This window comes from Vanessa cardui, chromosome 11 (genome assembly GCF_905220365.1).
Source record: "Vanessa cardui chromosome 11, ilVanCard2.1, whole genome shotgun sequence".
In the NCBI taxonomy this organism is placed as follows: Eukaryota; Metazoa; Arthropoda; class Insecta; order Lepidoptera; family Nymphalidae; genus Vanessa; species Vanessa cardui.
In genome coordinates, this window is record NC_061133.1 from 731,893 (window position 1) to 757,712 (window position 25,820).

Genomic DNA, 25,820 nt, shown 5'->3' on the forward strand with positions numbered 1-25,820 from the left:
GTTATTTATTGAGATTTATGTTGCAAGTTACGACGATGCTGGTTTGACTTTTACTTAATTAGAAAACACTGTGATTTAATTTAAACGATTCAATGAATAAGATAGAGAGATCTGTACTTCTTTAAAGTTTTTAAAACTATTCAGGGACGTAATCGCTTTCTAAAAAGTATGTATACTACATACGTTGCAGTCTATAAACGATTCAAATTTATCATCTAACTAGCGACTCGCCCTGGATTCGCACGGGTACAATGCTGATACTAAATATGTAGTATATTTAGTATCAGTTATATAATTTGTTTATTTACGACATCACATTACAAACTTCTAAAATTACTAATTAACGTTCTTTTATTTACTATATTGTCCGTGTATTATATACAAAAATATTCCTCTCGAATCACTCCACCTATTAAAAAAAAAACGTATCAAAATCCGTTAAGTAGCTTTAAAGATTTAAGCATACAAAGGGACAGAGAAAGCAACTTTGTTTTATACTAAGTAGTGATGAGTGCTCAATTAATATATACATTTTAGTTTAATACATACTAGTAATGTTCAGAGTAAAAGCGTTGTCATATGTAACCTCGATTTGTATTTATGTACACCATTACGAATAATTCACAAAAACAAAATTATAATATCGAATTTAAGTAAAATATCATGATATATAAACACATATATCGTGTAAAAAGTTTATATATAGATAATCTTGAAATCGAATAACAATATAGTTTCGTGACCTCTCGTCCAGTCCGCGAATACATCGTTAAACTTTTAACGAACCACTTTGACGATCGGCGGTTGCTTGTAACTCGCCTTTATAAGAAACTGTACTTCAACTAAAGTATATACGTAGAAATCTAAGGCATTGTTTATAGCATGTTTGGCGTAATTATATTATGAACGGTTCTTTCGACTTTTTCTCCCGTGTAATATTTTTGCCTTAGTATGAGGAAATTAATAGCCGATATGGCCCAGTGGTAAGAACGCGTGCAACTTAAACGATTAATGCCCTTCAAACCCAGACAGGCACCACTGAGTATTCATATGCTTAATCTATGATTATCAAGTACTCGGCGGTGCAGAAAAACATCACGAGGAAACCTGCATGTGTCTTATTTCAACGAAATTGAAATTATAAACAAGTTTATATTGATATTATAAATTACTACAAATTATCTTTTAATGGACATTATTAACACTTTTCTCACCATTGGATTTTTTCGCGAAAGTAAAAAATGTCATAGATTTCATTGCTGAGTGAAAAAACACGAATTAAATTTTCTTTTATGGAATAGGTTGGTGGACGAGCATATGGGCCACCTATGGGTAAGTGGCCACCATCACCCATAGACAATGACTCTGTAAGAAATATTAACTATTCCTTACATCGTCAATGCGCCGCCAACCTTGGGAACTATGTCCCTTGTGCCTGTAGTTACACTGGCTCACTCACCCTTCAAACCGGAACACAACAATAATGCGTACTGTTGTTTCGTAGTAGGATATCTGATGAGTGGATTGTATCTACCCAGGCGGGCTTGAACAAAGCCCTACCACCGAGTGATATATGAATTTATAATGTTTGTGGGGATGTGATAAGTAATTTTACTGATACTTGATATGTTATCAAAATTAGCCCCTATATCTAACCTAGATCTATACATGAATAAAATCGGAACTCATCTCATAACACGATCGCGAATTGTCAGAAAGTATGTGACATTAAAATAACTTATCACCGATTTTCAACATTAAACGAATATATGAAGTGAGTTTTACAGAATAGCTTCTTAATAAATGTGACCATATTATTCGTTGTCTAGGTCATGTACGATTAAGCTGATTAATCTTATCTAATCAGTGTTCTCTACACGATCAAATAGTTGTGAATTCCCGACGATTCACGGAGATTCTTTGGCTGGGTGCGCATTTTGAATTTCTGATTTTCTCGTTAAAAGAATCGAGGTAACCCTGTAGTTAATACGTTAGTTTTAGCAGAGGTTGAAATTCAAATCCGGACAAATATTAGTGAATTTCTCTGTGCTTTTGTTTATAATTTATTATTTGTTCTTGCCGAGATGGCCTAGTGGTTCAAACACGTGCATCTTAACCGATTATTTCGGGTTCAAACCCAGGCAAGCACAACTATATATATGTATATGGCGAAGGAAAACATTTGCATTGGAACAGCGTGGTGGAAAGTTCCAAGCCTCTCTCCTTAATGGGAGAAGAGGCCATTAGCCCAGCAGTGGGAATTTTACTGTTACTTTACTTTTTGAATGTGTCCATCCGTCAATGTAACCTACATGTTAAGATAACATAATAGTATACTAGTTGTCACCTGAGCTGCGGCGTCGTTCACGTTTTCGGGGTTTAGTTGTGACTCTCTCACTACCAAACCGCTATTAAACCGAATTTGATGAAGTTTACACTTGACAACCAACACCCTAATAGCTTCACTCTACCCTAATCTACACTCACGTGAAAACTTCTCGCGAGAATCTCGGTAAGAATCTCGTGGGAGAACCTTTTTTGGGTACACATTCACAAGGTTCTCATACAGCGTTCTCGGATCCTTTGTCACGCGCCAAAAAACCACATACAAACAACAACCAAAAAATCGGAGAACAAGAAGAGAACCATGCGAGAAGCCGCGAATCGGTTCCACATTCATGTTTCTCTTGTATTTCTCACGCCACGTCACGGGCGACTACTAGTTGTAAATATAAGATATAAATAGTCTGTATCTATGCCACTTCTGTGGTGTTCTCTATTCCGTAGCTTGCTAAAATTTTAACGCTCTCTCCTTATTTTACTCCTCAGTTAAGAAGTTAATTAATCGAACTTTAAAAGTTTTATAGACGTCCTTTCAGCCATTCGACTTAAAACTGTACCAATTTATTAAGTTAAGGCTTTTAAAAGCCACTTAGAAATAAATAAACCCATCTATCTATCTATAAATGTTTGAATGTCGCTGCTTAATCAGACTGGATCGATTTTAATAAAATTAAAATAGATGTTGATTACTTTATGAGTTAATCTGGGAGGCGTTTATAATTGTAACACAGTCTAACAATGACAATAAATACAGTTCTTATCATTTCTTAGATTTTAAGATGTCTATCGTACCATGAGATCGAATATTTATAAATACCACTAGCCTGCCCCGGCTACGCACGGGTGTAATACTGATACAAAATATGCTACAGACTTTATTTATTTACGACATCGCATTAGAAACTTCTAAAATTATCAGTGTTTCTTTACTATGTTCATGTATTATATACAAAAACCTTACTCTGAAATCACTCTATCTATTGAAAAAAAAACCGCATCAAAATCCGTTGCGGTGTTAAAGATTTAAGTATACATAGGGGTATAGGAACAGAGAAAGCGACTTTGTTTTATACTATGTAGTGATGATGATGTCGTTTAAGACGCATTTGTTTTTGAATTCGTAACTAAAATTTAACAGACACCGGGCAAAGAGCGCGGATATCAGAACATGAAAGTTTCACTAAAAGTATTATAATGAAACGTCAGTTACGTCACTTTGTGTTTGTATTTTCGAGCTAATAGAAATATTGTTTGTTCTTGCAAAATTGTCGGTCTGGGCGCCGACACGTTATTATGTCTTCTTTTGTACGCTGACTCAATATTGTGCGGCTTAAACAATTTAATTTTATTAATTTATTGACACTTCAGCTTTGTTTTATATAAACCGAGATGGCCTAGCGGTTGGTGCTTTTTAACCGATAATCGCGGGTTCAAACCCAGACAAGCAGCATTGATATTTTTTGCGTTTTTGTTTTTATAGTTCATCAAGTACTCGGTGTTTAAGAAACACTTAGTAATATTGTATCTTATTTCACTGAAGTTCTACCGTATGAGTATCAACCAACCCGCATAGTGGATACTCATACGGTAGAACGCAGCAGCAGGGAGCAGCGTGGTGAAATAAGCTCCAAGCTTACTTAACTTCCTCAAAAAGGGAGAGGGATATTTAGAGGGTGTTACTTTACTCAGTTTTGTATCGGAATAAAGGAATAAAGGATCGAAAATGTTGTGACTATATCGCTGGTTGAGTGGCTGATAGAGTTGCGGACCTTCGTCGGAGAGTTATAAGTTTTTATACTTTACTATCAAAGAATTCTTAGAAACAGCCTCAATTTATGTTATATTTGTGCTTTGGAAGTGCGTGAAGCCATTGGTAGGACAAGTCTGCTCTGTTTGTTCGAATTAAAAGGTTATAAAGACCACCTGCTTTGCAACAAACTTGAGCCCTATACTTTATTTAGTAAGATTAATTATTGAGTTTAGTCACTGTGACTGAAGTTTAGAAGGTAACGAGTCCCGTCGTCATTTGATAGTTAATGAAGTAATGGATTTAAATAAGACATGGATCGTTACAATTAATTTTATGTCATAATGATTAACAATTATTTCAACTACCGTGCACCCTTGCCTCACTCAGATTAATTGACACGGAAACTTGGTCGGAGCGCTTCGAGTTTAGGCTCGCAATAAGTAAATTCTCCTGTAATATCTCATTGTAAATCACTACATAGCATAAAACAAAGTCACTTTCTCTGTCCCTTTATATGCTTAAATATTTAAAACTACGTAAGGGATTTTGCTGTGGTTTTTGTAGTAGATAGAGTGATTCAAGAGAGAGGTGTCTATATATTATATATAGACAATATGGTAAAGAAACACTGATAATTTTAGAAGTTTGTAACGTGATGTCGTATGTACATGAGTTCTGTAGTATATTTAGTATCAGTATTGCACCCGTGCGAAGCCGGGCGGGTCGCTAGTTAATGAATAAAGCTTTCTCTATTTACACGTTTAAACAAAAATTGACAAATACAATATTATTTGCTTTTTTTAAAATCCAATAGCTTTTTCTCCCTTTTAACTGAGTACGAATAATGGATTTAGCTAATTTGTCGTGGCGTAAGCCTCCCCTATATCCCACCCTCTCTCGTTTTTGACATGGTCAACATATTTTTTTAATAATATGTTTTATTTTGTCAGTCATATGGTTAGTCTGGTTCCGTCTCTTTCACGCATTCAACATATATAGGCCTAGTCCAGTTTATTTTTTTTCAAGGTTATTACTGTTTTTGCTTAAAATTTAACCCAACATTCATTTCTCTCCATTACGTTGAAATTAATTTATTAATTACATTTCGCCCATTGGTCGAAATTTTAACCGTGAAGCATTACTACTAAAAATAAGGCTCAACGTGATGATCCCTTATACGATAAAAAATTCAAATGTCAAAAATATGTCATTGATTTTCATCTTTCATACCACGTGTATTGTAATTGCCATGTATGTATGTAAACCAACAATGTTTCATATTGTGTGCATATGTGTTAAACGTATCGTAGTGTTTGTAATATTTTTTTAAATTAATTTAACATAACTGTGCATGCATATGTTACAAGAATATTACCTGTACTTTTTGAATGAATTTTCTTTTTTCTTTTCTTGTTTTTCTTTTAAAAAAGGACCATAAGGTTATTGCTTCTCGTTTTAGTATGTAGATAAATATAAATAATACGTTTAATTATTGATACTTCAAGTACAAACAACAGCCGGTCCGGAAAAGAAAATACTCTGAGCGAAGAAAAATCGGTCGACTTCCCCCGACATCTCGTAAATTTTCTTCGATGTCCATCTTGGCAGCCGCAGCTGTTTTGAAAACTTTTTTCTTTATTTAAATATGAGCTTGGTTTTCTGTACTTATGGAATTGTTTGTCCTGCCTGACAATTAAAGTAAAGCCTTAACTACTGTTTTTTTATGGTACAGGTTGGCGGACGAACATATGGGCCACCTGATGGTAAGTGATCACCATCACCCATAGACAAAGACGCTGTAAGAAATATTAACTATTCTTTACATCGTCAATGTGCCACCAAACTTGGGAACTAAGATGTTATGTCATGTTATGTATGGAACACAACAATACTGATTACTGTTACTTGGCGGTAGAATAACTAATGAGTGGGTGGTTCTTACCCAGACGGGCTTGCACAAAGCCCTACCTCCAAGTAAACTGTGCTTAGAAAGCTAAAATTAGGAACTTTATTTTGTAATGTAAGCGTAAAGTTAAGAAAGTGCTTATTTTCGGAAATTTTAACTTTAAGGAGGATTAACTTGATGTAAAATTTAACTACGCGAAGACTGGACGTACAGCGAGTTAGTTATAATTTATTTAACTTAACAACATTGTTCCCAGCTAGAGCTACCGTGTTTTCCTGTACTGTAGAGTTTTGTATCAAACAAAAAAACTATATCATCGATAAAGTAAAATATTACAAGGCCGCAGTCTCTTGAATATACATTACTAATAGATTATCCCCTCAAGATATAATTACAGTATATCTACTTGGGACACATAATGTTAAATAAATTCGGATTTTTATTTAAAAAATACCCTCCGACAATTGCCCAGACTATCCGGACATAAATGCAGACGTGTGTTACATATTAACGGACTATCCGTAGTAAGTAGCTGGACAGGACGTTGGGGTTCGAAAACATGGAAAGACATCATAATACAGAAACATATTTGGACGTCTTCGACATCTGCAGAATTGAAACCCTGTTGAACACGGTCATAATGATATTAATTTTAAAGATTTGATGTTTGGTTAGTTTTAAATTGTTTGCTGTATAATGAAAATTAAATAAATATCCCTGAGACCCAGTTTCCAGTCAATCCCAAAGGGGATTAAAGAAAAAGCACATAACCTTGGAGATCTGCAACCACTACCCCACTACGAGTATAGCATATTATTAGGTATTTTTTTAAATAAATAATTTATTAATATATCATATAAACAGGAATATTCTGTTTCCCCCACTATATAGCTTAAAGCTTGTACTAGGAGTGAAGAAAGCCCATGGAGTCATTAATAGTATAAAATCTATGGCTTTTTGAACTGGGCGGCCCGTAAAATATTCCGCTATTGATTTAGTAAGTTAATCACTCTAGCTGTGTGTTCACCTCGTACATCTGGGTGAACGCTGAACGAGTTCTACTGAAAGATTAATTAAAATTTTATTTTGAATCGATCTTAATTAATTTCTTAACATGAATAGCGCGAAAGTTGCGTCTTAAGATTATATGAAATGATTTAACAGAACGTTGCAGAGCTGACGGTGGGGTTGGCGTGTAATTACGTTTTTGTTCTGTTTCGCGTTGCATTCGGGATTTAGTTTGCGGGACTAAAATATTAGAGGAGTCGGTTTTATTCTACACTTCTTTTTTGCTTTGCTTGCTACAATTTTTTATTCCGCTAGCTTTGATTTCTCTTTTATACGTTTTGTGTGATGTACTAAATACATCTTCAGTTTATTTCAGCCATGAAATATGATAGCTCTTACTTACTTCCAAGTTTTCTGCATAATGAGATATTTTTTTAAGTTGTTGCATTCATTACTTTAGCAGACATTTTTACATTGGTCATATAAAATACATTTTATATAAGAAATAGTCATATAATATACTTACTTATTATACGTAATGTATACTATAATATAATATACTGAACTAGCAATTAAATATGCAACCGCATACTCCGAGGTCTTGGATTCAAAATCTATGTTGGTTCGATAAAATATTATTAATTTTTTATTCTATCAGTAAGAGTTTTGAAATGGAAGTGCGCTCACCTCTTCCTCGGTATACACGTATATGCAGCTTGTATTAAAGGAGACCAGACGTAATCTCCTTTGATAATTTAAAATATATAGTATTTTTAAAATTAATAGACGTCAATATCTTACATATTAATAACGTTATTTTTCTCCCAGTAATTATGGGACGATAGTAACCTTTAGAAAATCGGCTATAGTCTCATTTCAAAGAGATCTCTATATGTATATTTTATGAAGATGTGCAGATAGGAAATAAATAGGATTCTTGATTATTAAATTGTTGCGATTTAAAGTATTAATATTCCTCCTAATATTCCACTAATAATCCTCTTACCCCCGGACCGCCGCAAGGTGTAGTCGTGCTCTAGAACTCTTTATTTTTGATATGGAAGAGCGAGATCTCCTGATACAGGTATTTTGATACTTACTAGGAGATCTCAAAACCACTTGTAACTAGCTCATTAAGAAACGAAATAAAGATTATTATTATTATTATTATATTAGAGAGCGGCAAAAATTACTGGCTGATTAGAGAGTGGTATTACGAAAAAAAAAGAAAAACGTCAACGAAATTAAAGAAAATTGCAATCGCTAAACTCCAATTCTTTTGAATAATTGAAGTTTTGTAGGAAAACACTGGTAATATATGATACGAATAAAACCTTACCTAGTAAGCCTCTGTTATACTAATTAGAAACAAACATGTTACACATTACTCTCATTAAACAAAATGCACTCTTAAAACTCTAGCCCAAGGTTGAAGCTTTTAAAAATTGTAACATTTATAATAGCTTATACTAAATAGCTTCTTCTTTATCACAAACGCTTAAGGTCGAGATTTCTTTGAACAGCTATTTCTCCGTTGGGTAGTGAGCGAATTTAGGTAGTAAAAAATTTACGACGCATATTACAGTTGAGGGGATTGAGGGGATTATATTTATGTGGCTGTTCAACGAAATATGATTTCTACATATTACACTTCGTAAACCACATTTATTGGATACAGTTCTCGTGGTTGAGCTGACGGAAATGATTTTCAGGTTATTTGAGATCCTCTCTTTATTGCAACAGAAGGTATTATTCTAACTGTAAGTACTTTTTTAAGCAACTATTTCAGTGTTAGAGATAGAATAAGAAATGACTGAAAAAAATTGTCTGACGTCATTTTAAATCTTCTATTCTCTGTTCATCTGACTTTGTTCAAAATTATATTACAGTATGTGATTTCCTTTCATTCTTCTCTATTAACTGTGAATAATATCTATCTCTTTCCTATTACGCTCTTCATCCAAGTCTTCTTTAGTCATACTCTTTACCTCCATCCTTCAATGCTAATATTCTTTTAGTTAATCATGGCTGCGTCTTTGTGCTTCTCATGTTGGTATTACCAACTCAAGCAGTACGGTATACACTGATATATTTTATGAAAACAGTTTTTTATACAAAAGTTATATATAATCAGTAATATCTAATATTTTCTATATGTTTTAACCCGTAACGCTTAACATGCTTTTTGTATGAATCAGTTGCTTTTTTTGAGATCTCATTTAATAAATAAATATATTCATAAATTGTTGTGCAAATTGCCATAGTAAATAATATTTCCTTTTTATGTTAATGTTTCGGTACCACAGTTTGACGGCAAGGTGACTTAGTTAATGTTTATATGTAAATATTTTATAACCAATATAGTATAAACAAAAGTATTTCTTTTTTTTGTAAATTAATACATACATACGAAGCTTACAGATAAAATTTCTAGTGTTTGTATGTTATCGTTACAGAGATACATACATATCCAGTGATAAGTAAGTAAGTATTTATAATCGCTGTCGTTACTTTCATTGCTTGCACTTTGAATATAGAGATAAGGTTTTACCATACAGTTAGAATGCCAGCAAGTTTCCCGTGATAATATTTATTGATTGAAAATTGAATCGATCATTTTATTTTTCATTTTTATGTATCATGAAGTCACTGATCATTCAGTGGATTTTAATATTTCTAGGAATTTTTCATTCCAACCAGCACTATCGGATATCAGGATTAATTTGCTTAATTGTTTTTGTGACTGCTTATTTGTAATTGATTCCCCTTTGATCTGAAGCTTAAGTTGTAATATATTTTATTAATTCAATATGGGCAGGTTGGAAAGTAGGTCACGTGTTGCTAAGTGTTGCCCATAGATAATGGTTCTGTAAGGTAAACCATACCTTACATCGCCAATGCGGTACTGACTATTCTACCGCCAAATAATAGTAGTCAGTATTGTTGTGTTCCGGTTTGAAGGGTGAGTGGACCAGTGTAACTACAGGCACAGGGGACATAACATGTTAGTTCCCAAGGTTGGTGGCACATTGACGATGTAAGGAATAGTTAATATTTCTTACAGCGTCATTGTACATGAGTGATGGTAACCACTTACTATCAGACGGCCCATATGCTCGCCAACCTATACCATAAAAAAACACTGACCTAAAAAATTAAGACTTCCCTTGTTCTTGTACATTGGCTAACTCACCCTTCAAGTCAGAATGTGGCAATGCTGATTATAGAGGTTTGGAATAGCGTTGCGTATGGGGTGCATACGCAACGCTACCAAGAAAAACCTTCCTTGTTTATTCAAAAAACTCATGTACCTTCTCGTTTCCTCAAAATAGAGATATAGTAAAAGATCTGTGCTGACTACCGTCAACATTCTCTCTGTAGCTTGACAGCTCATTAGAGTGTCTTGCGCTGTGTTCAGTAATGCACACTAGCTTAGATGTAGACAACAATACCGAACTAAGAAAATCTACAATAAAATTCTTATACAAGTTCCTTTTTTTAACTTATTTATTTTACAATACATTTATTAAGTCAGTTCACAGTTTTGATAAATCGAATCAAACTAAATTTGAGTCAAGTATTACGATTTCCAGCACTTAATCCGCTTTTTAAAATATTAATTAAATTTGAAACAATATTATCAAATTTGAGTCTAAATTTTATTTTAAATAACAAAAAAGACTTATCATCCAATATTAAAGTAAATACAAATAGTAAAGTTCTCTATATTTAATCTTATCAAATAATCTTATTGTGCACACACCGTTGTATCCATATATTATTATTATATTATTACCAAGAGTAATAGTTTTTGATAATGTTTAAATTGGTGTCATAATATAAATTAAACAAGTACGGCGCTTAGAATATTCTCACAGATAAGATACAATATTACAAATACAAGAAATTCTTTTGTATTCTTTTTACAGTACGAATTAAAATCACATTCATGATAATAATAATCCATTTGATAGCTGTGAATGTATTTTGATAACCCGGTAAGAATTAGCACGTGATTGTTAATTTCTTAGTTTATTTACTTGGTAAAAGAGCTCGGTGCAAGCCAGTCTGAGTAGACATAACCCACTAGTGGAGTGTTCATATTTGAAGGGCTTAGTAGCTAGGGTAATTGTAGGCATAAGGAACCAAACTTCCTAGTTCTCAAGGTTATTGGCGCATTGATGATAACAGGAATTCCTGAATGTCTATCCCGACAGTGACCGCTCAAAATTAGGTAAACCACATTTTTGAACTTTATGCAAATAGTTTCGTAAAAGATATCCATGGTGAACTTTATATAAATTATTATTATATAATATAATTAAAATACACCATTAAAAGAATATCTTAACAAATTTGTGATATTTAAACTCAAATCTTATTTAACTATTATATAAAGTTATTATGTTGGGACTGCAAATCTGATACAGCTGGAAGAAGTTCTGGTGCAGGAGCAGGCCACCTGCTTGCACTAAGCTTAGACTCCAGCCTGTTACTAAGAATTAAGAAATTCCAATAACTTTTATCGGTCTGTCCTCGAGTTTGAACCCTGGACCTCAAGATCAGCGGCCTTATAACTAGATAAGAGTCTTACTGTTGGGTTTCAAAGTAGGTTAGCAAATAGTTTGTTACTCAGTTCTATTATCTAATTTTAACTGCGTCTGTATTATCACAGTTTAAGCTGTTATCGAATAACATCAAAAGATTATCGATATTATGATCAATGCGAAACCGAATTGCAAAATTTTGGATTATCACGAAAACATATAAAATCACCCTTCTGATATATATATATATATTATTATGCTCATTTATATTCGTAATAGCAGTGTTTGAGAATATAACTTCAAAGACAACACTTGTGAATAAAACGCAAGGAATAACATAATATTCACATAAATTTATTACTAAAACGACTTCACAAAATAAATAGCGTAGATATTTAAGGAACCTAACACATCGGTGCGATAAAGCAGAAGCGACCAATAACCACAACGAAATGCTCCGAGACACTGCACGGCTACAGAGGAAATAGTTTAAAATAGTGTAAAGCGAAAAGAAATGCGACCGTAGTGCGCACTTTAAACCCAAATTGCGGTCGTTCTTTTTGTGTCCCTTTCTTAATCGCACTGGTGTAACAATTGTCTATACGGTCGTCACTTCGACATACGGATCACTGTTCCACTCAATCACACTGTAGTTACTCCACACAAAGTTCCCTTTCAATGTCAGAGGTGCTTCTAATGCAAGATACAGTATCGCTTTGGCCCCTTCCTCGTATGCTTTTGTAGATTTTCTATCTTCACGACTCGTTATGTTTCCTGGATTCACACAGTTAATGACCACGCCTCTACTCGACCATTCTCGGTGTTGGAGGAAAGTGACAGCGCTTAACGCGACTTTGCTGATAGCGTGAGAATTCATTCCCCAACCTTCAGTTTTCTCCACACCCTTCCGAACTGCTTCTTCGTATTCCTGCATGACTGCAACTAATTCGTCCTCTGTGAGTTTCGGATTGCTCACTTTCTTCCTTATCGCTTCATTTTCGATAGTGGCCAACAGTCCAGCCGGTCCAGAAACGTTAACGACCCTTGCATTTTCTGTTAAAAGTGGATAAACGAGTTTCCCAAAATTTATATAACCATAGAAATTGGCGCTCATCGTTCTTCTAACTTTTTCGGCGTGCGATAGATTCTTCTCTGTCGGGACATAATCCGTGTTATTTATCAACAGATCGATTCTCTCGTCCGAGTCTTGTATGTGATGTCGAAAATTTATAATACTCTTCGTATACGTAACGTCCATTCGGAAATACTCAATGTTCGCGCCGGTCTTCTTCAAGTTTTCGTAAATGTGGTAGCCGGCCGATTCATCTTCCGTCGTGAAATAAATTTTTCCCTTGTAGACCCTGGTCAGTTTTTTCAGTACATGGAAGCCTAGATTGCTGGCCGCTCCCACGACGACGGACACGTTATTCATAGCGGCTAAAATAATACTAGTGACAAATACGTCCTTATCGTTATCGGAGGCCATCGCATCCCGCGTGTTCTTATCAGCTAAATGTCAAGCGACTGTGTTGTTTGAGATAAGTTCTCGTTTGTGATATCGTGGAAATTCCTTCGAGTTTTTCATTTCGGATTAGATGATGTATGAAGTAAATACTCTTTGATGAAAATCTTTTTATTTAAATTCAGTTGTATGTTTCTTTTTTTTTTGTTATAATTAATTTTGTTTTTGTTTTATAATGAAAACTATGCGTTAAATTAGAAAACATTATATACGATTCTATAAAATATCAAGTATTATTTATAATATAAAATATGTAATTGGATATAGATAAGTTTCCAAATGTAGTCAATTTAATCGGCAGTCGTCATTAGCGTTATCTAGATTTGCTGTTGTATAATAATTATTATCGAATTTGACAACCGTATTGCGCAAGTCCCTAATAGGTCAGATGTTTGATTCTGCACTATATTATTTTATATAAATGCTATTCGATCTTGTATAAATAACTTCATTATTATAGTTTTGTTTTGACCTACGTTACGAAAAACTTGAAATGATTTCAATACTGATTAAAATAGCTGTTTTTCTCTGTATGTTTGTTAATCTATCATGACCAAATAACTAGACCAAATCAGGGAAAGGTATGGTAAATGGTAGATAACCAGCTTAAACTCCAAAAAAATCTATAGACTACTAGTAGATAGTATAGTCGTTAGTAGACATTCAGGTTACCAAATATACTTTTCTAATATTTTTTTACTTGTCCAGTTATACCGGTTAGAAAATCACTTCTTTGATCACAAGAAACAGCATTTATTCAATTCATGATATCTTATGAGTTATACATAACTAGCGATCAGCCTCGACTTCTCACGGGTGCAATGCTGATATTAAATATACTATTTTTTTTTTAATTACGATATCACAGTAGAAACTTCTTAAATTATCAGTGAGTACTTACTATATTGTCCATGTATTACATACAAAAACTTTCCTCTTGAAAAAAAACTGCATCAAAATCTGTTGCGTAATTTTAAAGATCTAAGCATACAGAGCGACATCGGTAAGCGACTTTGTTTTATATTATGTAATGATAATGATATTGATAGCAAGTTTTGCGGATGAGATTGTTATTAATAACATATTGAAACTTACTTAGTAGCTCAGGTATACCTAAGCGGCACCAAGTTATAATTTAATATTACCTGCTTTTAATATACGAGGCTTTAATTTTCTAATATATAAGAGTTATGTATTCTAGCAGATACCGACTTGATTTTATGTAAACATTCTGATTCTGTTGTTATTTTCTAGTTTGAGTCATTACATTAAGGATAATATTTTAACCATAATTAATAAAATAAAATTTAATTATATATAAAATCAAATTGTTTATTTGTCGTGTTATATAATTGACTTTTTCATTCTTTAGAAATGCTATTATGTAAATGTAAATTATGACAACTATAATATTATCAATGCACTTTTGGAGAAGATATTTAGCTTAAACTAAAAAAAATGTCGAATTAATATATTTTGAAGAGTCAAAAAATAGTAGTTAACGGTTGGCCTCTAAGTACTCGCATACTACTATGACATTTGGCATTTTCACATGGAGCGGTCACGCACACTGAGATAATAAAAAGTTGGTTCGTTGGTGTCAGATAATTTTCAGTGTAACACTACGTCTAAAAAGAGTAAATACTAAGTTTCTTACCGGTTCTTCTCGGTAGAATCTACTTTCCAAACCGGTGGTAGCTTCACTTAATTGTAAAATGACGATTCAAAAGTGCTTGTATAAAGTTTGTTTTGGTTTTGATTTTTGATTCTAGAAATATATATCTGTGGATCACATTTTTGGAAAGTTGACCTCGAAGCATACATTTTAAATCGTCATTCATACAAAACCACGGCAACAAGCATAGTCAAATTTGTATCAAATTATATTTCGATGTTTTCATATTCTTAATAAATACCTTATTTATTCACAGCCTTTTATTTAAATATGTATGTATGTATGATTGTACTTCGATTCCATTCATCTTCTGCAAGTGGAGCGCTTCAAAGAGTCTTATAAATATTTATTGCTTTAGATATATATATATCGAGGCTGCGTTCGCTTTCTGAGTTCGTTTTCAATTTATTTTTATGTACTACATTTATTAATGGTTTTAAGAGAAGCTGCTCTTTTACGTTGATGAAAAAAAATTAATTGGATTTACAAATGTAAGACTTATTGCTTTATATTAAGGTTGTAATTAACATATATATATATTAAAATATCAGTGGTTTGATAAATTAAGTGCGTCATCGTTATTATTTACTATATTCGGGGTCGACGCGTTCTATTTTTAAATGATTATCTTCATCTATGTTGTAGTAGTGTGGGTCAAGACCGACATATGTGTGCGTTGGTCGTTTATTGCAACCGAATTTAAACCCAACCCACATTTAGCAAGAAGGGTTATCTTTTTTTAAATTAATAGTCAATTTTACTTATTTTACGATTTAATATGAATTATTCGAAGACTTTATTACTTCTCAAGGTATTTATTACTTCTCAAATAAAACTTTACATAGTGAGAATCATCACGACATTTTCAAACAGACCATTTTTATGGTCTTAAACTTACTATATACAATTGTTAATTTTATCTATTATTTTATTTTTTAATTTCATGCTACATGTACAAACATATTTTTGTTATTTGAAACAGCGTGGAGGTTATCATCTCGTTTGTATTATTAAAAATAAATATATTCTCAAAAATAATTATTGCTAACAAGTAGCTGGACAATTAAAAGTAATTTAGTTTTGCTATGGAAAAAAATCAAAAGCAGCCGGGAATCTGGAATAAGAAAGCTAACTCCTGTGCTTCAGAATGCATACGGCATTATTTGCCATCGGATTCTGAGTGTAAGAGAACAGAGAGACCACATATGTTTGTACTACAATACGTCCTGCGTTGCTGACTGATCTCCTTTGAGAATGGCCGTGGAGAATATTGACAATCATATTTTGTTTATATTTACTGTGATAGGTATGCAGGTTATTCTGCCTCAGGTGAGGTATTATATTTTGAAATGGTAAACTCGCCAACGACTCCATTGATTTCTCGCTGCGGAGCGACGCAAGTGTTGTTCCCGTTTCAGTCTAAAAAAACTCAAACGATTCCTGGACGCGTCTCCACTATTTCATAAAAGAGTAATCTTTTGAAATTTTCTATTTTTTGAAGTACAATAATCCATTGACGCTGCAACATTGTTCATTCCTTTCTTGAAAGGAAACGGCCGTAGTTTTATTGCAATGAAAAATTATACAAAGAACACGCTGGACGAGGATCTGACGGTATTTATATACAAGAGAAAATAACTACGCATTCTGCTTTGTGAGCTTGAAATAAATTGTGTTTTTTTTTTTGTGAACGGGCTACAATTACTCGTAAACGGGGTTTCATATTTTAATATTATAATCTTAATTTTACATAAAAAAGGCTTGAACTATTATATAATTTTATATTGTGTAGGAAATATTTGTGAAAAATAAGATTTTTGTTCTGTTTTTATCGTACTGTAGATGGTTATGGTTAGTATTACGAATAAACATAATGATAATACATGCATATTTTATTATTAATAAATAATAGAAAAGAGGGAATACATTTTTAACTATATGTCATAGAATATTAGACATTTCTCTGATATAAAGACATAATATTTGACTGACTGACCTTGAACTTTATGGTATAATTCCTAATTTGATGGTAAATTATTAATAATCGACTTCCAGTAGGTATTCATAAAGTGTCCTTATATTAAGTTTTTCATCATACAAGTGCAAGCACAGTATAAGTTAAGAGTTTGGCACATACATCTATAAAAAGGTTTCGTTAATACTAAAATCCTTTCAACCAAAGTTCAAAATTGATCGATTATTCTATTATAATTAGGCTCAAGACTGCTTACGTGATAAAGTTTGCTATGATCATACGAAGTTTGCTTTAAATAAGGTATTGCTTGCGTTTAAGGCTTCTAAATATCGAATATCGTTGCTACGAAGTAACTTTAAGAGTAAGTATGTAAGTTGAGTTACTGCATATGTAACCATAGTAATTTTACAAACCACTTCTTAACTTAAGTTTTCTATGTTAAAGATTGTCTGTAAAAGGTTTATATGCACTAAGTGAAAGAAAAATGATCTATATTTAAATTTAGTGTACTGTGTTTCTTTGGGTGGTAAATAGCTTTTTCTTAATAATATAATAACTTTAATAATATCCTAAATTTTTCGTTAATTTAATGCAGTGAGTGAGATGCGGGAGTCGAGATGGCCCAGTGGTTAGAACGCGTGCATCTTAACCGATGATTTCGGGTTCAAGCCCAGGCAAGCACCGCTGATTCATGTGCTTAATTTGTCTTTATAATTCATCTCGTGCTCAGCGGTGAAGGAAAACATCGTGAGGAAACCTGCATGTGACAAATTCTGCCACATGTGTATTCCACCAATCCGCATTGGAACAGCGTGGTGGAATATGTTCCGAACCTTCTCCTCAAAGGGAGAGGAGGCCTTTAGCCCAGCAGTGGGAATTTACAGGCTGTTGTTGTTGTTGTTTTTGTAATGCAGTGAAAGATTCGGAAGGCTTCCCTCTAACATGCAATATAAATATATAATGTGACTTGATTATAGTATATGTTGACTGTGATCAGTAAACAAATTGTTATTTTTTGATTGGAAGTCCCTTAGTATAAAACCATTGGTTAATTATTAATGCGTTTTGTTGTACATTTTCTGACACATATACGTACAGCACGCGGGATATGTTTTATGAATAATATTTACAAAACGATTCAGCTTAAAATAATATCTAAATAACATTAGTTATTTTTTTAAATATCCTTTTACATTAATAAGGCTTTAAACAGCCTTGTAATGATCATAATGTATATATTATAGTCTATAAAGTCGATTAAAATTACTTTTCAATATGTTTGTTTGTATCAAAATCTTGTAAACTATAGTTTCTAAATTATATCACGAACATTACACTTTAATATATGAAGCATTAGATTAAAGAAAACTTTTAGCATACGTACGGACCGAATCCGGAACAGCTAACACAACAACGATTACAATAAATGCGCTAACCGGTCGTCAGAAATTTATCATAAAAAAGTATTTCCCGAATCAACTCTTTACAAATCGTGGCACGAATATATTATTACCAGCAGTCCTTTGATAGCATATAGGGGTAAAGTAAGACGTATAAGTATAAGGTTAAAAAATACATTCGAAGTGACTACGAGCAAGTAACATTGGCCAAATGTTGGTTACATTGGCCATGTTGGTTATATGGAATGTTATGCGCGTTGGTGATTTTTCGGTCGACCACAAACAGACCTGGAGATGAAAGCAGCCGAATGAAATATGTTCTTGTCGCATTGGATTATTTCGATAACCCAAAATTAACAGGGATGATTTTCAGTGTGTTACAGTATTGTCAAAATTTTGAATTTCGAATTACTTGCACTGATTTGGTTCATCACTATCATTCACCATTTAGTTGGGAAGCCAAAGAATAACATCGTCGTGCTCAATAGAGGCGCATTGATATTGAAAAGAGCAGTTTATTCTTTTACATTTTACTGACTGAATACAGTAATTCATTGGTAAGCGTTGTACAATGATAAATAAATTAAAAAATATCCAATTAAATTGTCAAAGAAAGTACTAAGATAAAAATATTAACGTCCAATAACGTTACTTGAATTTAAATGTATTGATTGATAAGGTTTAATTAATCTGATTGAAATTTAATGCAGATTAACGCTGACAATCGTTTCAGACTATCGACCATTTGATTCGATCCAATTCCGGCCTAGTTTTGGGCCCATTAGCATATGTGATAATTCTAAATTCAGCTCAATGTAATTTATATAACGATACATTATGTATTTAGACTACACCTAAGGTCTGGATACAAAGACAACCTTTCCTTAACAACATAACTGTTTTATTGTTTATTATTTTTAAGATGGTCCAGTCGTGAGAACGCGTGCTGTTAACCGATGATTGCGGGTTTAAGCCCAGACAAGCACCACTGAATATTCATGTGCTTTATTTGTGTTTATAATCGTGATCGGCGGTAAAGGAAAACGTTGTAGGAAACCTGCATGTATCTAATTTCACGTATGAAACAGCGTTGTGGAACATGTTTCAAAAACCTTCTCCTCAAAGGGAAAGGAGGCTTTAGCCTAGCAGAGGGAAATTTACAGGCTGTTGTTGTTGTTTGTTGTTATAATAAAAAGAAACAGATTATATCATTTCATTGTTAACCACAAACAAATACAAATATATCACGTACATTTTTAATGGATGTAACCTAACTGGTTAGATCGCTGTTTTCGCAGATCATGTTAGTTTACAATAAAAGGTTAGAAACCCACTAGCTTCCATGATCGCGGCGGATTGATTTTTCTAGTAACACAACACCGAACCGAGCATTAATCAAGTCATGGAACTGGGAAGATGTATAATTCACGTGCAAAGTACGATATTGTTCCGCAAGGAACGGCTTATCTTTGAACAAACATTAATTTTAACGAGCACAGCTCAATGGGGACTTGAGATATTGTAGGTTACATAGGAAACCGTTGCGATCGAATACGTTCTCAGAGCTACATTTTGCGTAGCGTCGTTGCCTACAGGGCAGGCTTTAATTATTCACCAATCTAGACGATATTGCTAATATTTCTTATATCATTTTTGTAGCAAGGAATTCTTTCACATGTATCCAACGTGCATTGGAACAGCATTGTAGAGTATTTCTTATCATCATCTAAAAATGAGAAATCACGTGCTCAACGGCGGAAGTGTAAAGAAGGAAAACGTTGATTAAGAACTGCTAAGGTAAAAATCAATAAGCAAAGTTTATCTACCGGTTATAAAAAATTATATATATTATTTCGGCTTATTTTCGATAGGAGATGGTATCTGTGCCCAGTGGAACTTTACAGGCTGTTACTTTACGTTCGAATTGTATAATAATATTAACTTGTACTATTAATAAATGGTCAATATTTAACAATTAATAAGCAATATATACTAATACAAAGAGCAAATGATTCAATTCTAAAAAAACGTTTTCATGGATAGAAACTTCAATTAATTTTCAGTGCTCTATGATATAAATGGTATTAAAATAATATAATATTCTTTATTTATAAATTGCACCTGTGCGAAATCGGGGTTCGTTCCTAATATTGCATATTTTAATAATCAAAATACTTAAGCATGCGCACTAAATGTTGAACTAGATTAATCAGTATAACCTGACAATATTCAGAAGTCGACAGTGCTATCTCCCCATATACAATGTCATCTTATTAGCTATTCCATACACTGTCAATAGCCAAACAGATACGGGATTTTAGACGTTATATCCTTCACCTTTGCGGCTAGAGTTCCTCGTGTCTGTATCTGAATTCACGGCATCAATGACAACACACAGCAATTCAAAACATTATGTATGGCAGTTGAATAACAAGAGGTGAAATCAAAACGAACCACGTAACGTGCTCACACTGGAAATGATGAAATCGAGAAGAGTGAAGGATTAAAATAAGTAGACGTTAGTTCAATATTAAATTATTCGAGTAGGCTCATAAACGCACTGTTGTATCGTAACTTTATAGTCTTGAATTAAGTTTAAAGTTATCAAACGTTCGCAAAGTTGATTTTACAGAAAGGAACCTGCAAGAAACATTAGTTACTCTTTCCACAAACAACAAATATTTTTTTCTATGTCCTGGCTAGAAGTCAATACATACTAAGACCTCGATTTTTATCTTTAATATAATTTTATATTAAGTGACATGGCTTTATATGAATGCTTTTTTGACGTGAGTTCAAGTTTTTTAAAGGGCTTGGTGAATAATACCTTTAGAATTATGGAAACGATACCGTGCCCTGGGATGGATGTGTTAACTTTGCGAAATCAGTGTTAATAGTTTACCTTTAATTTACATTTTTAGTTTAATTAGTTGTGTGCTTATGTTTGCAATTTACTTATATTAGCTGTGTCCGCGACTTCGTGAGGCTTTGAATTTGTTCAGTTCGCAAATTTTACTATCATTTATTAATTAAATATTATATAAAGTAGTTTTCGTTATATTAGGTCGTATTTGTAGTTTTTTCTATTAGGTAGTAAATACGAAATACAACTGAATATTAAACACAGACTCCAATTTTATTATATGTTTATAATTATTTGTTATGAGTATAGAAACCAGGTACGTCAAACTATTAAAAGTCTTTAATTTCTGTTAGATTATACATTGAAAAACAAGAAAATTTAATTTGAGAGAAGATATCGAATGACACAATGTTATAAAAAAATAAAAGGCAATCATTGTCATTTTTTCTTTAAATATTATAACGTATTGTTGTGTAATTTGTCGTCATTTGCTTTTGTATGTGTGTGTGTGTGATAACTTTAAGTTGTGTGGGTATGTTCTTTAGGTACATACATCGATGTAGACTAGTAAATGGTGGATCATTATCCCTTGGTTGGGAGAGAGCCATCATTTAATATTATTACTGTTATTATCAGCTTTGATAAAACGGTTCAATCGGTAACTATAACCATCCTTGTAATGTCCGCAATGAAGTCTTGGCTTTTAAATTTACTATGGATAATTTCTTTCTTTACGCTTTGTTAAACTGGTTGATATAAAAAATATATAGGCATAGTTTCATAGTGTCATGATGTGTAATTAAATATGTATGTAATAGACAGCTGTTAGTTTCTCTTCAAAAACGGCGATCACATCTTCACTCTCTTTATAAAAGCACTAAAACTCTTCTTTTTTAAAAGCACTTTTCTTTTTAGCGGTAAATCCTGAAGTACTAAGTTCAAGTATATATAGGCCTATCAGTCGATTGTATCACAGCGTTCTGGAGTTTGGAAATCAGCAGTGTTGACATTTCAGTGCTTCAGAAAGTAAATAAAGCCGATGGTCTTTCACCTGTACTCCTTGGCCGTGTTGGATTTCCTTCCCATTAGATTTTCTGACAAAGGGAATAGAAATTGCACTTGCTTGTGGGCTGTTTTGTGTGATACATATATCTGGTCTAGTCTTCTAAGAAAGTGGTTATGATTGCCAAAATCTGAATCAAATCAAAAGAACACTGTAAGTACATTGAAAATTACAAACAGTATGTTTCTACAACCTACTATCTTTTCTATTTTATAAAACAACTAACTACGCGTCCCGGGGTATTAGGAGACCACACCACACCAGGTCAAATGCAAACCAACCTAGGATGTAAAGAGATATTATTGGAATCCGTCAAATGATTTTGGAATAGTTCAATTATTTAAATGTGTATAGCTGACATACAAGATGTCGGTCTAACAAAATGTCAATGTATTTTGCGGAGACAAAGGATTTATTTATTCTTCTTTGATATTTCTCTAATTTTCCACACAAATACACATGTATACGGGCGTCTCATGGGAATAAACCCTCAACTATTGGCGTTTAGTTTGATTGAAGTAAACTGCTTTACGTCTTGCACACGTTGTATTAAGATATTAAAATTAGCAAGTAAAAACATATGACTATTATATATTCGTGACTGTAGCAGCTATGGTGCTCAACTCGAAGCCTTCCATTGTTACACTGACCTTACTTGGTAGTAGGATTCTTGCAAGCCCGTCTGGGTAGCTTTCATCCAATCATCGTTAATTTTATTGCCAAACATCACTAATAACTGTTGTGTTCTGCTTTGAAGGCTGAGTGAGCCCGTGTAAGGTTGGTGGAACATTATTAATTTAAAAATGGTCAAATTTTCATACGGTTCCAATTTTTATGGTGCAAGCTAATTAATAAATTAAAATCATAATATACTTTATTTGAGTAGGATTTTACGAGCATTTTTGAATCTTCATTCAAAAATTATATTAACTGAAGCTATCACCGGTTCTAAAGTAGAATTTACCAAGAAGAACCAGCGAGAAACTCAGTAGTTACTCTTTAAATTCCACCATTTTTTTTAAAGATCGTTTTTTACATATACTAAAAAATGTTAATAGAATCAATTGATGAATAAACTAGTTTTACCCCCTTATTAAAATCTTAACGGTTTTTTAACAATTCACTAGGTTTTGGAATTGATTGCGATATAATAATTTTTTTATAATGTTAAAATGTAAATGATGCTCAGCGCTGTTAAATTTGCACCAGTTTCACCTTGGTTTGCCGACGTATTCTTCTTATTGGGACGTTTCGGATCAAAGAATGGCTCTGTATGTACTGCACCGACAGCTATAAAGGATATTGGTACATTGCTATTATCTTCACGCTCGGCTTGCCCACCTGAATCGTTTTTAGTGTTCATTGAGATCCTGGAGGAATTGGATTCGATACTTTTGTGTATCGTGTTATATTTCCTTTATAAGCTCGGTGTAATATATAGAAAAAATGCATGTACACGCCTTGTACGTTAACGGCCTTACAAAGGTATATTGTGTATATACACACTAGTTGCAATATCGTATAATATGAAGAGCTTCTTGGAAGAAGCAATTAAGAATATTGGTGAAGTCTAAAGGTAAATGGCTACTGCCTAAGAGATTCTGAATTAAAGATGCATAAAAACAACTACTGTAGATATGATCAGAAAATGAATAGGCTGGTCGACTAACATCCAGAGCGGCTAAGGAATCCAGAATGCCAAACAAATAACACCCATTCAAGGACACATTCCTTGCCGATGAATGAAGCTTGTAAGCTGCCCCAAGAAATTGTCCCAAAGGAGTAAATTGTTATGTCAATAAAATTATAACTATATATTAAAGAAAGGATTAACGGAACTGTAACAATCTATACATATAATACAATTGAAGAGTCTGTTTGTTATATTAAAAAAAAAAACAAATTTTTAATAATGTTTGTCTGTATACAGGGTACATATACAAAAACAACTTTTTTTCAAATTTTGTCCGTCTGCTTGTTTCGAAATGACTCTGAAATGACTTGCCTGAATTTGATGGGACTTTCACTACCAGTAATAAGGAGTAACTTAGGCTACAACAATTTTTCATTGTTAAATTATTAAAAATGCCCAGAAAGTCAGGCACGGCTAGTGTTACATTAAATAAATAGTCATTAGTAACCGAAGTTTGAAGGAAGACAGAAGATAAAGTATTGTGTAGTAAATTAAGGATGTATATATATGTATGTGTGTTTATTTAAATTAATTTATTGAAATAATGATATATCAAGGCTAAATTAACATAAACACACTGCGCATCAAGACTATTTAAATATTATTTTAACAGTAAGTTAAATTTTATTGAGTTATTCATTGCACAAAGCGAAAATAAAAATACCATGTTAATTCAATTTCCTTCGTTTTGTAGTGGCTTTTAATTGTGCTTAGAGGACAGATAATTAAAGCAATGTCACGTAGGATAGAGAACGCGAAAGAGATTGATCGGCGCGGTCGAGATTACATCATCAATTTAATTCCTGAAGCAAGAACAGTGGCAATTATTGTTAACAAGCGTTTATTTCCAATTTCGCTCTCATAAGTGTTCATTTGAAAAAAATACTTTCATAAATAGCCTTAAAGATCTCTTTATCTGCGCAATTGCAAATTCTGTGTATATTACTTGACCCAATGGTGAAGGCCATGCGTTTTGTCATTGAGTCATCTATAAAGTATCAGTTCTACGCTTGGGAATTACCTACCGAATTAATACACATATCATGTTGTACCCGTGTATGCTATGTAATAAAAAACACATGATTATAATTAGTTTTGAAAATGGAACAGATAAAAAATATAATTAATTTTTTTTTTACTTTTTTCAGTAACGATGACCATTGAGGTTTTTGTAAAGTAATACATGATAAAATGAAATAAGACAGATAAAAAATAAATAATTAAAATATATTTTTATAATTTTCAGTAACGATGACCAATGAGGTTTTATTAGATTAATGTATGATAAAATGGAATAAGACAGATATTAATTAAAATGCTATGAATATTACTAGTTAACGAAATATGTTATTTGTTTCGGTTATAAAATACTATGTTATATTTGTGAATATATACAAGATGTAAAATTAAAAAATACACTTGAAATTATCAGATCATAAAAAAGATGACGGAAATATTTACATAAAACCTATTAAATATGAAGGCTCAATCGTAGATGAATAAAAATTGGACCGCGGATGCATTACACCAATACGATCCCGTAGCTTTTCGATCGCAGTGGTTTAAGTTATATGATTGAAAAATAAATGAGGTGCAATATTTATGAGATTAAATATATACATTAATATTTATAGTTAAAAAAAGATTAAATTTAATAATAATATAACCGCTTTTTATTAAATGACGACACGATATACACACATAGCAAGGTCACATTTTTTACAATTTTTATCTGTCAGTCTGTTTCGGCTAATCTCTAAAAAGGCTAGATCGATTTCGATTAGACTTTCACGGCAGATAGCTGATATAATAAGGATTAACTTAGGGCACTTTAATTTTAAAATCATACATAAAACAATAATAAAGTCACGTTGCAATTCCCAAATACTGTTCAGCACCGCGTGCTGTCCTGACGCGTACCATCACCCCATCATATCTAGTACCTCCTACTACGACTTAATATCACAAAGGCTGCCTAATTCAGAATTAATAAGTACGCACTTCAAGTCGCGGGAACAGCTAGTTAATCACAAAACGTGATATATCACAACATATGGAAGCCGGCGGTAACCAGG

The 25,820-nt window shown here is 32.8% G+C and overlaps 2 protein-coding genes across 7 annotated transcripts in view; one reads left to right on the forward strand and one right to left on the reverse strand.

Moving 5' to 3' along the window:
• The window catches only part of LOC124533590 (disintegrin and metalloproteinase domain-containing protein 23), a 522,035-nt gene that overhangs the window by 70,123 nt on the left and 426,092 nt on the right, over positions 1–25,820 (forward strand). The window lies entirely within an intron of this gene.
• On the reverse strand, positions 11,888–13,055 carry LOC124533591 (carbonyl reductase [NADPH] 1-like). Its single transcript, XM_047108978.1, has one exon. The coding sequence runs from the start codon at positions 13,038–13,040 to the stop codon at positions 12,153–12,155; it is 888 nt and encodes a 295-aa protein (XP_046964934.1). The 5' UTR covers positions 13,041–13,055; the 3' UTR covers positions 11,888–12,152.

Excerpts from the sequence above, each read along its gene's own strand:
- LOC124533591 (XM_047108978.1), bottom strand. The coding sequence starts at position 13,040 with ATGGCCTCCGATAACGATAAGGACGTATTTGTCACTAGTATTATTTTA.